General features: G+C 42.4%; 1 protein-coding gene across 10 annotated transcripts in view; it reads left to right on the forward strand.

Annotated features, from left to right (window-relative positions):
• LOC135905288 (centaurin-gamma-1A-like) overlaps positions 1 to 17,041 on the forward strand; it is a 317,818-nt gene that overhangs the window by 276,598 nt on the left and 24,179 nt on the right. For 9 of the 10 annotated variants that reach the window (XM_065436307.2, XM_065436306.2, XM_065436305.2 and 6 more), the window contains 5 exons: positions 2,772 to 3,005; positions 3,759 to 3,836; positions 5,772 to 5,876; positions 6,578 to 6,731; positions 13,126 to 13,224. In XM_065436307.2, coding sequence (XP_065292379.1) covers positions 2,772 to 3,005; positions 3,759 to 3,836; positions 5,772 to 5,876; positions 6,578 to 6,731; positions 13,126 to 13,224 — 670 coding nt within the window. The remainder of the gene's footprint in view (positions 1 to 2,771; positions 3,006 to 3,758; positions 3,837 to 5,771; positions 5,877 to 6,577; positions 6,732 to 13,125; positions 13,225 to 17,041) is intronic. The other variant, XM_065436308.2, reaches the window with a different exon arrangement.

Here is a 17,041-nt window from a genome sequence, read left to right on the forward strand (position 1 = left end):
CCGCATTTGCTCTTTCATCCTCTGGTGTGCTCACTTGCTCAGTTGCGCCGAGGGACGCCGACGCGCAACACAGGAACGGGTGCCTGAGAGCTGCACTATAAAAAGCTTTACATTATTTTACCGGGACAGGAAGACTGCTCCACAAAGTACAACCAATGCTAGATAGCTGCCCTTTCCCACATACATATTTTACTAGTGGCTGCAAGAAATTACCAGCTTTCTAGCCTCATATTTGAAACTGGGAAGACATAAAAGCTGAATGGTGGAGTGCATGAGTTCCTCTCATCTTTGAATCTGCTGCAGTAGCTCAGTGGCTATGGCTCATAGCTGCTAAGCTCAAGGGTGCGGCTTTGATCCCGGCTGTGGTGGCCGCATTTCTTTGGAAGCGAAATACAAAGACACACTTGTGTGCTTGGATTTCGGTGCACATAAATTTCAAATTTGCAATATATTGCAATAATTTGCAATATATTGCAACAACTTAACTTCAGATCTTAAGAAAGCGAAATCAGCTTACTACGACAACAAATTTTCCACAGTCATGAACAGCCCTAAACTATTGTGGCAAACAGCTAACAACATCATAAAAGGTGGCAAAGCACGCATTCCGCTGGATTTTTACATCGACGGTAAAAGATTTTCAGGGGTACCACTTGCAAACAAGTTTAATGAACATTTTCTCAATGCAGGTTCGCCAAATTGCTCACGCATGAGCCAAGCGTTAACGCCTATCACTTCATATGTTCCTTCCACTAATAGCAATTCACTGTTTCTGATACCTACATCGGAGGAAGAAGTTGTAGGTATTGTAAAGGCAATGAAGGGTGGGTGCTCGCCAGGAAATGACGATATTAGTGTACGCCCCATCAAGGCCGTACTTCCATTACTTGTGGGTCCTCTAGTACATATTTGTAATCTCATATTAGAGACCGGTATATTCCCTGAAAAAATGAAAGTTGCATGCGTAACCTTAATATTCAAAGGAGGAGGAAAAAATGATCTAAATAATTATAGACCTATTTCTGTTTTGCCGCTCTTTTCTAAGATCCCCGAACGCATAATATACACGAGGTTAAACAAATTTTTAAATGCTCATAATATAATATGTAAACAACAATATGGATTTCAGGCTGGAAAATCAACGGAGACAGCACTGCTATTCATAAAGGACCGTATTTTGGAAAACTTTGAACAAAAACTATATACACTGGGTATTTTTCTTGACTTCCGAAAAGCCTTTGATTCTATTAAACATGAAATTCTTATGGAAAAACTGGGAAAGTATGGTATCAGAGGAATAGCACATGAACTGATAGACAGTTATCTCAAAGGAAGAAAACAATACACTAGTATGAATCAATTTCTGTCAGATATAGGAATAATTAAGTACGGTGTACCGCAAGGATCTATTCTTGGGCCTTTGTTATTTATTTTATACATCAATGACATCGTTAACATCCCCCTGACACCTGATATTATCCTTTACGCGGATGACACTAATGTCTTCTTTTCTGGTTCAAATCTAGCCTCACTTGAACAACATGCAAATCAGTGGCTGAGTCAGCTACAGATCTGGTTAAACAACAATGAACTTGACTTAAATATAAAGAAAACACAATATATTATTTTCCGTCCCAAAAATAAGCCCTTGAATCATCACGTCCAACTACAGATCTATAATACCAATCTGTTGCCAACAAATTCTTGCCGCTTCCTGGGCGTCTGTTTCAAATATGACTTAACATGGACAGATCACGTGGATCAGGTCCGTTTGAAGGCATCTAGGTCCATCGGTTTGTTGCAACGCGTAAAATATCTTTTACCTCTGTGCTTGAGAAAGCAGATTTATTTTTCCGTAGTTCACTCCTACTTTATGTACTGTCAGCTAGTTTGGGGTACATGTAACAAATCAGATTCAGACCGCCTTTTCTCGCTTCAGTTCAGGGCGTTGAAGACGGTATTCCGTTCCGCACCTGTTGTCAAGGAATCCCTGTACGACGCAGTTAAGGTACTGCCGTACTATCAACTTTACAGCTTCTCATTGGCTGTACTCATTTTTCATTACATTAAGCAAGATTTTACATCCTTCCGCACTAAGTACTTAAACAGGAACCTTACCCATAACTTGTGCACTGTATCTATGGTTTGGTCTAAGCCACGCACAAATTATGGTACTCACATCATAGACAACCAAATAGTTACACTCTGTAACACTTATCCTTCAATGATCAACTGCATAAATTATTGCCAAACCCTTTCTCAATTTAAAAAAAAAATGAAAATGATGCTTTATTCTCCGGCCTCTTTTGCTTAGAATTGTACCTTTCTTTTATTTTGATCAAGTGCTATTTGAATGATTCTCTACATCATTGTTTCCGTGAATTAGAATGATGAATTCATTGTATAATATTAAATCATAGGATAATTTGTCATATGTGACACAGTTTTGTATTTCTGAACTTCCACTGATTTCTTTGACTTTGCAATGTAGTGAGATCTGCAGAATGCAGTATTTTGTCGTGCCGACCTGCTGTCATAATGTGATCCCGAGGTGAAGACCCTGTCAGGAGGCATTGTTGCCTCCTTTTGTCGCGCCTTGTGGACATTCTGTACTATCTCTATGTCCGAATAAACTGAACTGAAAAAAAAAAATATCGCCAGGTGGTCCAAACTAATCCAGAGTCCAAAATCGACACTACGGCATGCCTGATAAGGTTGTGGCTTTGGCATGCAAAATTCCAGAATTTAATTTCGGTGCTCCTTTCTCACAGGAGAGCCACCTGCGCCAGATTCGTGACTGCATCACTGCGGGCACCTCGGTACAGAGAGAGATCCAGAAGTTTGAGAAGAGCGGCACTCCGACCACGGCCCCGTCGCAGGCTTCGGAAGCCATGCCGCCCCCGTCGGCTGCCAGTGGTAACAACCGGGACCGACCGGAGTTTGTGACGCCTTGCTCGACGCCAACGACGGCACGCAAAACTCGCCGAAGGTCCAACTTGTTCACGGTGCGTGGAATGCTTGAGCAGGAGCTTGGTCGCTTGGTCGCTTGTAAATCACTAAGCTAAACAGTCTGCCTTCCTGTTTTGTCTTTTCTTTTTTTTTCTTTCTATGGAGGGTCAGCGAGCACAACTTTTGATTTCTCATTCCTGCCATGAGGCTTGTGGGCTCTGGCATTCTGCTGCTATAAACGCAAAGTCGTGGGCTTGACTCCTGGTCATGGCAGCTGCATTCCGACGGGGGTGCAATGCAATAATGGGCACATATTTTAATTTAGATCCATGCTGAAGGACCACAACTGGTCAAAATAATCTGAAGCTTGACCCCCGTGGCCCCTGCACCCCTGACTTTGGAAATGAAACCCCCATGCTTTGTTTATTTTTTTATTTCTAAAGTGCCTGCATGTTTGAATTGCACTGGTGCATGAGGCAAAACTTGTATTTCTTTGTTTACTTGTTTTTATCGTAAAAGGTGTAACTGTTGCCCTAGAGGTTGCATATAGTCAGATTACAGTGCAGTGCGAAGTGTTTAGGTTACAGAGTTGTCCTGTATTCCACTATATTACTGTTGATTAATTGTGTACTATAATTATGTTGTTTAAAACACTTGTGGGCAACTTTATATGGTGCACATGAGTGCATGCCCTTCCTCTGTGATAATGAAAGATTAGCAACGATGTTAGAATAAGTGTAAATAAAGTAAAACTAACCCTGAAGCATGCTGCCATCATCACTGTGTGATTGGTTCTGTTCTCCGCGCAGCCCTTGAAGAAAGCAGATGAAGAGAAGAGGCTTCGGAATGGGGAGATGGGAAGCGGCCGAGTGATACCTGTGCGGCAGGTGGGTGGATGCAACTTGACAAGTCACCGGCGCTAGTACTATACAGATCCCTTTCATAATTTGCAACTGCGCTTTGCTGCACTGCACAATTGCCCAACTAATTAATGGCATCTCGGGTAATAGTTGGAATGGAGGCAGTGTCAGCTGCACATGCCGAGACTTGTCCATTGCGTATGGTTTCATCGTGAGAGCCACATCTGCACTTTTCCATGCCATAATACAAGCACACTGAACTTGTATATGCTGTTTGTAAAAATGAGTGTGCTGCCATTAGTTGGGCAAACTGTTTCGCAGGAAGGTTAACTTTACAATTATGAAAAGGGTTTATTACATTGCCTCGTGAGGGCACTAACGAATGAAAGGAAATCTGTCAAAGTAAAGTAAAAGTGAGAAAAGAAAAACAAAAGCGAACTTTTTACTCCTATCTTTCTGTGCTGGTTTCACATACTGATGCTGGTTTTGTGGTTTGAACGTCTTTATAACGAAGTGCTTCGTGGGGCCTCTGACATCATTCGTTATACAGGTCACTTTCTTGTAAGGGTCGTACACAGCACGGCCTCACAGTGGAAATGGGAGTGACTTATATCTTCGTTATACAGGTCATCTCATTGTAGAGGTGCTTGACCGTACCTGTACGTCTTTGCTTCTATTATGCATAGTCTTACATGGCTTCCATCGTGAGTTTTGGTTTTCAGGGTGACGGACTCTGTTTACTATTTCATGAGAGATGTAAAGCTGGGGGACTTGGCAATTTGGGGACCCCTAATTCACTTTCATAATTGAAAGCTAGTAATTGAGTTCCCAATTGGGAACTTCAGAAATAAGAGCTGAGGCTAAAGGGCAAGTTATAATCCAGAGCAGTGCGGACGCACACCACACGTGACGCAGTACCGCTTCGCTGGTGGAAAGTGTACGCTCGTATAGTCTAGCGTCGGTGCACTCAGCGCGCTTTGGCATGGCCAATGCAGGTATAGAATATGTCCTACCTCACGCCAAAGCTGTTAGACCAGAGTGCATTGTGCGCTAGCTTGGCTGGCCGGCAACATGCGGGCTTACAGTTCGGGTGCACAGAAGAGAGCATCTTCAGTTTGCGCCTTTGCAAAATGAAAAAGTGCTCGCTCACGGCACACTTATGCACGTGAGCTGTAGCCACAGCTGATTGTTACACTGTCGCAGTACATGTTTACTGCACCAAACTATACAGATGGCAAATCTTTCGGGATTCTGGCGTCGTTGACATGACGTATTCGACTTTGCCAGCTGCTACCTGCTGCTGTGTAGAACGACAAAAAAACATTTTATCCTCTCATCTTACTTATGCCACAAACTCCCCAACTTCTCTAACACTCTCCATACTGAGTATGTACAGTACTGTTACTTTTCGTAGCAAAGTAATACTCTCGCTCGGATTATTTTGTTAAATTAGGAAGTTCGTAAAATTGAGAAAGGGATTTTTAGGCCTTTAAAAATCTGAAATTGTAACGTCGCTACATTCAAAAGCTTCCGCGGCCTTGTGTTTACCGCTAACCTTCGCATTTCTTGCTTACACTTGTGACAGCCTGAATTATGTCCGCCTTTTCTTCAAGGAAGAGCACTTTCCTTTTCTTATGGGGTTTTGCTGTAGTCGTGTACATTCTGGGACATACGTGAGCACCAGGGTCATCTGGAATGTAAGCTATATTGTGTATAAACAACCGATGTCCTTGGCTTGTGAATTGGATTTGGACAACCGATGACTGCCTGCTGCTATTGTTGCGCTTTGTGTCTGAAGCTTATTTTGCTGGGCACAAGTTTGTCCGGTAAAGAGTTAAATTTTTTACTGGCACTCTTGGCAGTTCTATTCTTCACCGTCGCTACAACCTTGCGATAGGATGTACCACCTTACCGTCGTTGCGGTGTTTTCAGATGCACTTTTGTCTTTTGCTGCCCACCCAGGGGTACCTGTACAAGAAGAGTCTCAAGGCCCTGAACAAGGAGTGGAAGAAGAAATACGTCACCCTGACGAGTGACGGGAGGCTCACTTACCACCCTAGTCTCCATGTGAGATGGCTTCCTTTAATATAGCTTCCCCTCTTTAACGACCGTGGCCGATATGCCAAGTGTTATAGAAATAGGAGTGCCGTGTACATGTGACTCGTACCGTGACACAGCTGACTTTTTTGCACTGAGTTTTCCGCAGAGGTTATATGTTGCAGTGAGTCTAGTTTAATACCATGTTTGTAGGGCATTACTTACCAGTTTTGTCCACAATAAATGTGAAGTCGTCGTCGTCGGTGGCAACGCAGCTCTCAAAACATAATTTTTCCACCACAACCAAAAAGTGCCACCATCTGTCATGGCTACAGCAAAAACAAGGGATTCATCTTGAAGAAGTCGGTGGCATCATAGGAAGAGTCTCATATACGTGGCGCTCCTATTTCTGCAATGCTCAGTATTTATACCACAAACAGGTTATTGCATCATGCCTTTGTTTTGTTGGTCAGTCAGTGGTTTATGTCATGCCTCTGAGTAGCAAAAGAATGTTTTCTCGAGCCAATATAAAATTTGCGACTCCTTGCTTGCGAGCCAGGTGTTCTAACCACTGAAGCTTGGCAGTGTCGTCAAGGTGTTGGAATAATACGGATGCATTATGCAGCCCAACGCACATTCGGCGAGGCAAATATGTGTGCCACTTTACGCGTGCTTTGTGAAGGACCAGCTTGCTCACCAGGAGATTTGTTTTTGGTTTGCTTCTTTTGTAGGACTACATGGACGATGTGCATGGGAAGGAGATTCCCCTGATGCACACTACAGTCAAGATTCCAGGCCAGAAGCCAAGGGGTTCAAGGGCAGCTGGATCCACACCTCAGGTCAACGACTTGGCATCGGACGTGGGCACCCTGTCCCTGGCTGGAGGTATGCATTTAGTTGCCCTCGACTTCTTTGTCTGGCAAAACTGTTTGCTGGATAAAATTATCAATTTGCTGTGTTCTTGAGACGTGCATCTCAGCAACTTTGACAGCATGCTGGCCTCACTAGTGTCTGGCTGCATGAATGATGGTTAATATTGTTAGGGGTTTTGAATGGCTGAGCTAATATAGCTGACATAGGTGCTGTGTAGAATCGTGTAGTAGACAGCGCATCTTTTTTTTTTTCGATACTTCATTCGAAATATGGGCACGCAGTTATTTTTTCTCTCTCCTAGGATTTCTTCAGTAATGTGGGAACTGTTTGTTTTTGAAAATTGGAACTGTAGCTTAGACTTCGTGTGTATGAGCTTAGATGATGCAAGAAACTACAGGAGGCACCCCCATGGGGCCAAGACACACCTGTGCGAGTATTCATCGTATGTTTTGCATTGTTGCAAAACGCATGATTAATCGGAACCAATTCACCCACCTTGCTCTAAGCGAATATTGTTGGTTTCTTTAGAGGAAGGTGAAGCTTATCACCTTTTCCACCTTCGCAGCGTAATGATGCAAGTTATTAGTCACAGAAATCTAAAAGTGTGTTCAAAGAAACTTTCTGCCTAAACTTTGAATTTAAGCTGTTACATCAACCTGCAGGTTTATTGTTACAACTAAAAAAAAGTGTTGACCACTGCCTTTTTTCTTTTGTTTTTCTTGAGGTGCTTAGTCTAGCTCAATAGATTATATTTAGTTTCATCTGGGGGGATTTAGATCACAATGGGGCTTAGTTGCCATGCATTGAAGCTTCGGCAACTGCTGTGCTGGTTTGTGCTGTCCTTGTCATGCACGCATGCTGTCGTGTTTGCACCTTGCATGACCTGTGCATCACTATCCCTGCACAATGTTTGCATGTCTGTGTTTGCACCTGCATTCTTATGTGTTTTGGGCCCTGGCATCATCTGTGTTTTCATTGTTGTCCTGTGGCCTCTTTTCATAGACCACTCCTCGAGGTTGTCTCCACTTTCTCTCCTACACACTTAACTCATGAGGTCTTGAGCAAATAGAGAAAAACCCTAACTGAACTAACAACACTGCTTGCATACATGTTGCAGGTAGCTATCTAGAGTGGCCAGTATGGCCGTTAATTTGATTCCTAGACAGGCAGAATGAGTAGCTTTGAAAGGGTGGCTGTTTTTTTACTAACATGCTTATTTTTTCTACATTTGTGTAATAATACAGGCTCGTTATGTTTTGTGCAGTTCTTTGTATTCATCACTTGTGAAGCCACTTCATGCCTTGCTTATTTTTCATAATGGCTTGTTTCCTCATTACCTGACTCTTTCTTAGCAACTGTTTTCCTCGTGACTAATAGGCTGTGTACTGTTTTCAGTACTGTTGTGACTTGCCTATGCCAAGCAACTGTCTTTTGTGTTATGGTCATGTCAGATTGTCAGGTGTCTTGTACATAGCCATTCAATAAGTAATCCACATGTAAGCATCTGCCAATGATAGAGCAGGCAGATGTGACAAGTAATTGTGGCAGTGTAAGTCGGTACATAGCAGCTTTGAAAGTAATACTACTCCTTAGTGGGATGCTCTGATTTGTCTCGACTGAAAGTGGAACGTCTCACTGAGGAGATTAGAGGTATATGTTCGAGATAGCATCAGATGCCTCGCACATGGCGACCTTTAGTTGCAGTCATTTTCTTCTTTCTTTAACAAATGCTCACGTTGTCAGGCTCGGACATAATCTACAGACAGCTGTTTAGTCCTGATTCGTGGTTGCTTTGATGGATCTCTTTCCAAGCCATCCTTTGTGGCTGCATTCTCACAGAAAAATGTAGCTTTCAAGGAACTCTGTCCTGCAAGGATTTCGTTGTGAAACTACGTGCCTGAGAGGTTAAGATGTTACTGTTCGCAAGGTGAAGATAAGAGGGGGAAGTGTCTTGTCTGTGCACACCACCTTCGTTATTGAGGGCGTTTGACTGAAACCAGAGTTCGTGGCTGTCAAGAGGCTACAGCGTTTCAACCGACACACTTTAGCACATTTTTGTCATTTAGGTGCCTTATAGCAGAGTTTCTTGCTCGCAATTTTTGATGATACTATAACACCTGTCTGGCTTTCACTGAGATTAAAGTTTGGGCTGGTGTAATGCGACAGACGCACATGTCATTGTTGAATTTCCTAGCTTAGGTAAAAAGTTTCTGACAGGCTTCATCTTTGGTTTCCAAGGATTGTGTGCATGTTACTTTTTCTTGGCCGTGCTTTCCCGAAAAGAGCAGTGCAAAGTGAATGGGGAAGCCAAAGAAAAGTGATGGTACAGAAGAGCTTCTGGAAGGGTGTTGTCTTGTCTCGGGTAGATGGCATGTCAGGTCAAACAGTATGTCAGTTATGTTTTTGGCCTCATTGATCTCTCTTTGGCCTTGTTCACCATTGCAGTAGCCGATTTTTTCATGAAAATTGCTTTTCAATCATAGCTCTCTCTCATTACTCTAAAGTACAGCCTTGACTTGACTTTCTTTTTTAACATTTGAGTCGGAAAATTTTTCATTTCAAGATATTTAAAGCAGTGCTAGTGGCGTTTACTGTTGGAGTCGTTATGACATGATAAAATGTGACCAGGAACATGTTCAGCACATATTTTTACACATTCCTTGTCTGTTAAAAGGCTTTTTAAATAAATTTGATAAACTGAAATCTGTTTCTTGAATTGGTTCAGGACCAAGGTGCCACCTTTCCTTGTTCTCTCATAGTTCCTTTGCATAAATTTTGATTCTCTGAGTATGTTTCTTGCCTGCAATATTTTCATTTTTAAGGTGGTCTGTTTCTAATAAGATTTCCAGCGGGAACCACATTGATTAGCTTAAAAATGGCTAGCACAATGTTGAGCTTTCAAGGCTGCTATGATCCATTTGCTTGCAGATAACATTTGAGTGACAAAAGCAGTAATGAATAATTTATGTCATTCTGATAACAAACTTTCTTTGTTCAGACTTCCCAGTGCATCTGTCTATTCATACCTTATTTACTCGCATAATGATCCCGCACGCGTTATGATCGCACCCCTGAATTTTGTCTTCAAAATCCAATTTTTAAAAGTTTCCTGTGCAATGATCGCACCCCGAACTTGCCGTGGCGATATGTCGTGTGCTAAGTCTAGCTAATAATGATCGCGCTTACCATCTGTCGAAAGCTACGTGAACGACTCTTCAAGACAAACCAAGCGGTCTGCACGCACCAAAAATTCTTAAACAGATGCCCCATTTCATGCTTTTCATCACTTTCCGCACTTCCATGACACACACAAAAAAAAAGAACTGCAACCACACTTACCTTTATTATGTGTAAGCTTTATAATGGTTGTGGTCAACAACAACAAAAAAGGCACCTTTCGATTCTTCTCGTCTGCACTTGTGGGCACACAACAAACCCCGAGTGGCAACGATAGCAGCCACATTTACACTGACACGTTAGAGGTGTACCCTATTCATACGCCGACGCTTGTAACGCAGCTAAGATATTCGCCCACCCTTAGCGGAAACGTGCTGTATTAGGATAGTACTGAAGACAAATGCTGCAGTTTCCGCAGCATGCCTGCCATGTGTTTCTATGTCACTGGCAGCTAAGCACACCCATCTGTTTCTGTTCGCTAGAAAGTGGACATGGCTACGTTATTGCCGCACACTTGCAGATATTAACGATATTATTCATTACTGATATGGGAGAAACTGTTTCAATGCACGTAATGTACTCACGAGAAGAAAAAAATCGCATTCGGCGCATTTGCCTTACCCCACTGGCTGCCATTTTTGTTTTGGTGTCCCGCACTACATACAGCGACAGCCGCCTATTTGTTGACCTGTTGTCATCCCGCAGCAAACGCAAAATGAAAAAATTTTTTTTTTGCGGGAAATTTAACCCGCGTAATGATCGCACCCCTCAATTAGCATCAAATCTTTTTGACAGAAAAGTGCGATCATTATGCGTTTAAATACGGTATTTAATTGCAGAGATTTAGGAATTCTGTGCTTTGCTTACTGCTCTTTGTATTACGTTACTTAATGGAATTCAGTAGCTAACTTGTTGCCCGTTTTTTATTGACGTAAGCACAGCATGTTATACCCATCAAGACAAAGGCAATGGCAGCCATTGTTATGGCTTTGCCTTTAACCCTTTCTATACTGAAATGAGAAAACATCTAAAATATAGCTTTCACTTGCTGGTATCATTTGCTGTATCATTTACAGTTTGTAGAAAATTGCACCCAGTCTGCATTGTTTTTAATCGCCAGTTTTAGCTTGACTAAATGAGGGCTTCACTGCATACATGGAGATCTTAACTTCATATCATGAAACCATTCAGTTCATGGTCTTTAAATTTATGGTTGGCACCAGGGAACCTTACGAAATAAAAATTGGATGGTGCATTTGGGATAACTTGCCTTATGGACATGCAGGGTTAATAGTGCCTATGCCTAATAGTGCCTTAATTTTGTCAGGGGGCGTCCAAGCCAACATTAATCAAAACTCAACAGTAATTTGAAATTTATCTTGCTTGAAAATCCCACGGCAGCGTGTTCACCTCTTTGCAACTTTGATTAAAAAATTGGCATGTTCCAATATGAAGCAATAGTTAAAGAATTGTGTGCAAAGCGCCGACACTAGATACGCTGAAAACTAGACTAGATTTTCACTGCAGCCTCCCTGTGCTGTTTAGGTGCTCTTCTAATGGACCTTTAAAGGAACACTAAAAGGCTACAATAAATCAGTTTGGACTGGTGAACTATTCTATCAAGAGATCTATCGATTTGGTGGAAAAAAAAAAGGTTGCTTAGTGGTAAATAAGATTGCCCAAGTTTATATTTCGGAATTTCATGCCCAAACTGCTGTGCTGGAATGTCGGTGTGGCATCACCAATGTAAAATTTCCTCTTGTTTGAGCCATTTTTGTGCAGGCAAGGTTTTCGGAGTAGTCTTGATTGACCTTTGGTTATTTAATCTCGCAACTTAACCAGTCCCGAGTAGACTCAAAATTTACGACATCGTGGAAAATTGATTTAGGAACTTCAGGGCTGTGTTGCCTTGCGCCTTTAGCTTTTGCATCTTTTCTGGCTTGCCAGGTCTCCAGTCGCTGTGACACCGTTGCTTTTAGTATTCCAGAAGCATTTTAATTTACAAGTTCTTTGGTCTCCCTGAGGTCTTGACTAGCTCTGGGTATATTTGGATACTAGTACCACTGCAGAACTGCGCTGAATAATATATGTGTAAAAAAACCCAGATGAGCACAAAAACATTGACACACACGTACAGCGCGACTTCTCTAATTCACTTTTCTACGCCTCAGTGTTCCTTCTTTACATTAGTGGCAGTAACAATACTGCCAGTAATAAGTTATTGTGAAGCCCTGAAGCAGCCCACTGAACCTTGAAAGTAGCTAGACTTCAATGACTGGCTTGTGTTCAGAATAAAAACCACTAGATGACCAGTCCAGTTTGTCATATCAATGTGAAAAGGGTTAAGCCAGACAAGCCACCTGTGTGGGTGGGTATAGCAGACTCTGCCGCGTATAATCCTGAGCCATAGAATTTTCTACTGCATGCTATGTCGAGAGAAGTGTGGTGCCATTATCTGTGGGAATACTGGAATATGGATGGTGCAGTTTCCCTTGACCTATTGCTGGGTCATAATACGGTCGTGGTTACTTGGCCTAGCATGCTGCACATATGAAGCTTTCTTGGAATGAAGTACTCGTAAAAAGTCCCGCTTTGCCCGTAATTATGTTTTGCACTAACGTTTAATCACCTATTGTGCTCCTGAGAACGAAGTTGAAGGTTGTTTGATTGCAGGCCACGGTGGCCGCACTCTGATTTGGACAGACTACAACAGTGCTCGCGTACATATTTAGCTTCACATCAAGGTGGTCAGAGTTAATCCGTAGCCCTCTACTACGGGGGGCTGTCTCTCATATCCCGAGTGTTGCTTTGATAACATAATAGAACAGAGAAGACAGCATTCTACTTGCTGTACTAGGTAGAGACTGAGCCACTGTGACAGATTGAACACTGGCACAGAATAACAAGGCACCAACCACAGGAATAAACGTTTGAAAAAGAAACAAACTGTGTTTCAGCTCTCGTGGGGAAGCCTTGTTTATCATCCGGTCACCAGTTGCTTCTTAAAGGCTCTCCGACGAACACGCCATTCAGAAAGCACCCCTTCCCAGCATTCCCATGCATGCAGCAGCACCACATTTCCCCTCTAGGCAGTTGCGAAGCAACTATGCCCCTAGCCACCAGGTGGAGTGGTTTGCTAACCCCACCCGTGGCCAAGCCGCAGTAACTGACCTGTGCTTGCCCTTGCGCTGTGTGGGGGTGCCACACCCCGCTGGCTGTCGAAACACAGGCATACCTTACTTCAAGTATAAGGAGCCCCGCGAGCGAGACTGCCTGGCCAGCTTTGACCCAGCTGCTGATGCTCAGCACAGCAATGCTTTCTTCTCAGGTAGGCTTCCCCCCCTTTCCCTCACTTGCACATTCCCGTGCTGCCGCTGTGCTTGCCTGTGTTGTGTTGTCTCGTGTATTTGGTGTGCGTTTGTGCTCGCATGATGCGCGTACCCCTGTCACGCTTGGCTTTGCCTACCTTGTGGACACCGGCTTGCTTGAAAAAAGACCATCGACCATCGTCGCTATTTGTTTTTAATCGCCCTGCTTCACCTGCGCCTGCCGCGCTCAGTTACTGTGACGTTCTACTGAGGAGCAGAAGGTTGCAGGCTCGATTCCTGTGTGCCGTGATGGCCACGTCCTGTGGGGAGCAGAGCGCAAGAAACATGAGCTGTGTGTGCAGTACACAGAAGAACCTCAAGCGGTCAAAATTGGCCTGGAGCTTTTGATCGTCATCTCGTATAAATAGTACCAGTGCTTCTTTGGGACATCAAACCATTAATTATAACATTAATCACTCGATAATTTTTTATCAATCAATCAATCAATCAATCAATCAATCAATCAATCAATCAATCAATCAATCAATCAATCAATCAACCAATCAACCAACCAATCAATCAATCAATCAAATATTACTACACTATAATTTTCATACATTTACAAGACACTGGTTTTGCAAGAATGGCAAATTTATACGTAGTTTGGGAAAGCAACTTGTAAAATACTTATTATGCACAGTGTGCGACATTTGTACTGGTGCAGTCTGCCACTTCATGTGAGCGACTTACTGCTGTGGAAATCCACAAGGTGGAGGAAGCAATTATATACATTGGAAAAGAGAACGGTGGACATGTGAGAATAGTAATATTTAGATTGAATTATTGAATTGAATGCAAATTCAATAGTGGCAGGCTCAAATTAAATAAAATGTCAAAAACCATTCAGTTTTCATATATTGAACATTTGTGAACCTTAAAAAAAAGCACTGTTCACATCCTTGTATTTAAAATGCAGCACATCTTTAAGCGCACCCTATCGAAGTACAAATGGAGCATAAAAACAAATAAACAATTTGTTCTGTACTTGGGACTCTTTGGAGCATACCTGGTTGTGCGTTATTCGAATGAAGTCTGAAGAGGCAGTCTTAATGGGGAGAAAGGTGGTGGTGTATCTAGCAAGATCTAATCTAGTAGGCATCTGCATATGCCTACTAGACTAAATTGGAAATATGCATTGATTGTGGGAATGGCAGAGTGAATAAGGCACTTTTCCTCTGGTTGGAATGCTTAAGGCAGATGGTGCCGCTATTATAACAGGCGTTGTTACTATAGTGCGTTTAAGTTTATCCGGAGAGAACATTCAGGTGCAGCATTGTCATGTAGCACCAAGCATTATCCACTGCCGAATGCCATGTCTCGCCTAAATTAGAGTGAAAATGATTGCAGTTTAGCGGAAAAAGCCTGGCTCCCTCGGAAACGGTGTGAATGTTGAAGGTACAGTAACAGCAGTGGAAGCATTCTATACTGACCTGTACAGTACACAGAGGAGTCGGGATGCGTCCATTCGAAGCACTAATGAACAGGATACAGAAACTCCTCCTATAACTAGCGATGAGGTTAGAAGGGTCTCGGCAAGACATGAAACGGGGAAGAGCGGCAGGAGAAGATGGAATAACAGTCGATTTTACCAAAGATAGAGGAAATATGATACTTGGAAAACTGGCAGCTCTCTATACGAAGTGTCTATTGACTGCAGGGGTCCCAGAAAACTGGAAGAATGTAAACATTATACTAATCCACAAAAAGGGAGACATTAAATAATTGAAATATTATAGGCCCATTAGCTTACTCCCAGTATTATATAAAATATTCACCAAGATAATCTACAATAGAATAAGGGCAACACAGGATTTTAGCCAACCAAGGGTACAGGCTGGCTTCAGGAAGGGATGCTCTGCAATGGATCACATCTATGTCATTAATCAGGTAAGCGAGATATCCACTGAGTACAATCAGCCTCTCTGTATGGCTTTCATAGATTACGAAAATGCATTCGATTCAGTAGAGATACCAGCAGTCATAGAAGCATTACGTAATGGAGTACAGACCGCTTACGTAAATATATTTGAAAATATCTACGGAGATTCCACAGCTACCCTAATTTTACACAAGAAAAGCAGGAAGATACCTTTAAAGAAAGGGGCCAGACAACGAGACACAATGCTTGGAAGAAGTATTCAAGCTATTAAATTGGGAAGGCTTAGGAGTAAGGATCGACGGCGAATGTTTCGGCAACCTTTGGTTTGCCGATGACATTGTTCTATTCAGCAACACTGCAGATGAGCTACAATAAATGATTGAGGACCTTAACAGAGAGAGTGTAAGAGTGTGGTTGAAGATTAGCATGCAGAAGACAGAAAATGATGAATAACTGGGCAAGGGAGCAAGAGTTCAGGATCGTCAGTCAGCCTCCGGAGCCCGTGAAGGAGTATGTTTACCTAGGTCAATTAATCACAGGGACGCCTGATAATGAGGAGGAAATTCATGGAAGAATAAAAATGGGTTGGACTGCATACGGCAGACATTGTCAGCTCCTAACTGGAAGCTTACCATTATCATTGAAAAGAAAGGTGTGCCATCAGTGCATTCTACCGGTGGTAGCATATGGGGCAGAGATTTGGAGACTGACAAAGAAGCTCGAGAACAACTTAAGGACCATGCAAAGAGTGGTGGAACGAAGTATGTGAAGCATAACATTAAGGAGAGAGGTAGAGAGCTGTATGGATCAGAGAACAAATGGGTATAGCCGATATTCTAATTGACATTAAGAGAAAGGAATGGAGCTGGGCAGATCATGTAATGCATAGATTAGATAACTGGTGGACCATTAGGGTTACAGAATGGGTGCCAAGAAAAGGGAAGTGCAATCGTGGATGGAAGACTAGGTGGAGTGATGAAATTAAGAAATTCGTGGGCGCTAGCTGGAGTCGGTTGGCACAGGAAAGGGTTAGTTGGAGATCATAGGGAGAGGCCTCCATCCTGCAGTGGATATATACATCAGTGTACTTTATACTCTGACGGTTATGATGATGATGATGATGATAAAAATATTTGCAGTGGTGAATTTTGACTACTATTTGCTTAGAGGACCAAATCAAATAAGACAATATTCAGTTCGTTATTTAAGTTTTAAATAATCGAACACTACAAAAAAATAATAGTCCACTTAAAAGTAACATGAATTAGTGGTCAGCAACTCGACGTATGAGAATATTTTACAACCTCTGATTCTTCAAATTAAGGGCTTCGTGCACAGGCTTGATGGAAATTCAACATCCTCTCTGATCCTCCACCTTGTGAACCCTTGACAGCAATCTAATGTGTAACAGAAATATTTTCATTAGAAATACGTGGCTTATTGCTTAAACCAGTGTTCTACTGCGAAATATTTGTCTTTCAGCAAGCGAAATCCTGGAATAAATCATTGTGCGACTTTTGAAACAAGGAAATAGCCATTTCTGGTTGCCTCTGTTCAAAGCCCACAAAATTTTTTCTGAGTTTACACAAAGATATTTACATCTGTGATACAGAAATGTGGCTCGTATTGGTGTTGTGCTTGACCACTAAACATAAGAAAATTGTGGGCTGTTGACCTGCTATTTCTTTTAAGTAGGATGACTTGCTTGATCAGTTGACTCAAGCTTATTGTTGTTGGCATTCAAACTGCACAGTTGAGCAAACGTCCCTTTCAGCCAAAATGTCGCTCTCATTGGTTACTTGTAGTTATGACATCGTCTGAAGCAAACAGACAAAGCCAGGAGGAATCAAAGGGAAAATTAACCCCAGATATCCAAACACCATTCCACATGAAGGAAA

The sequence above is a fragment of the Dermacentor albipictus genome, chromosome 4 (genome assembly GCF_038994185.2).
Source record: "Dermacentor albipictus isolate Rhodes 1998 colony chromosome 4, USDA_Dalb.pri_finalv2, whole genome shotgun sequence".
NCBI lineage: Eukaryota > Metazoa > Arthropoda > Arachnida > Ixodida > Ixodidae > Dermacentor > Dermacentor albipictus.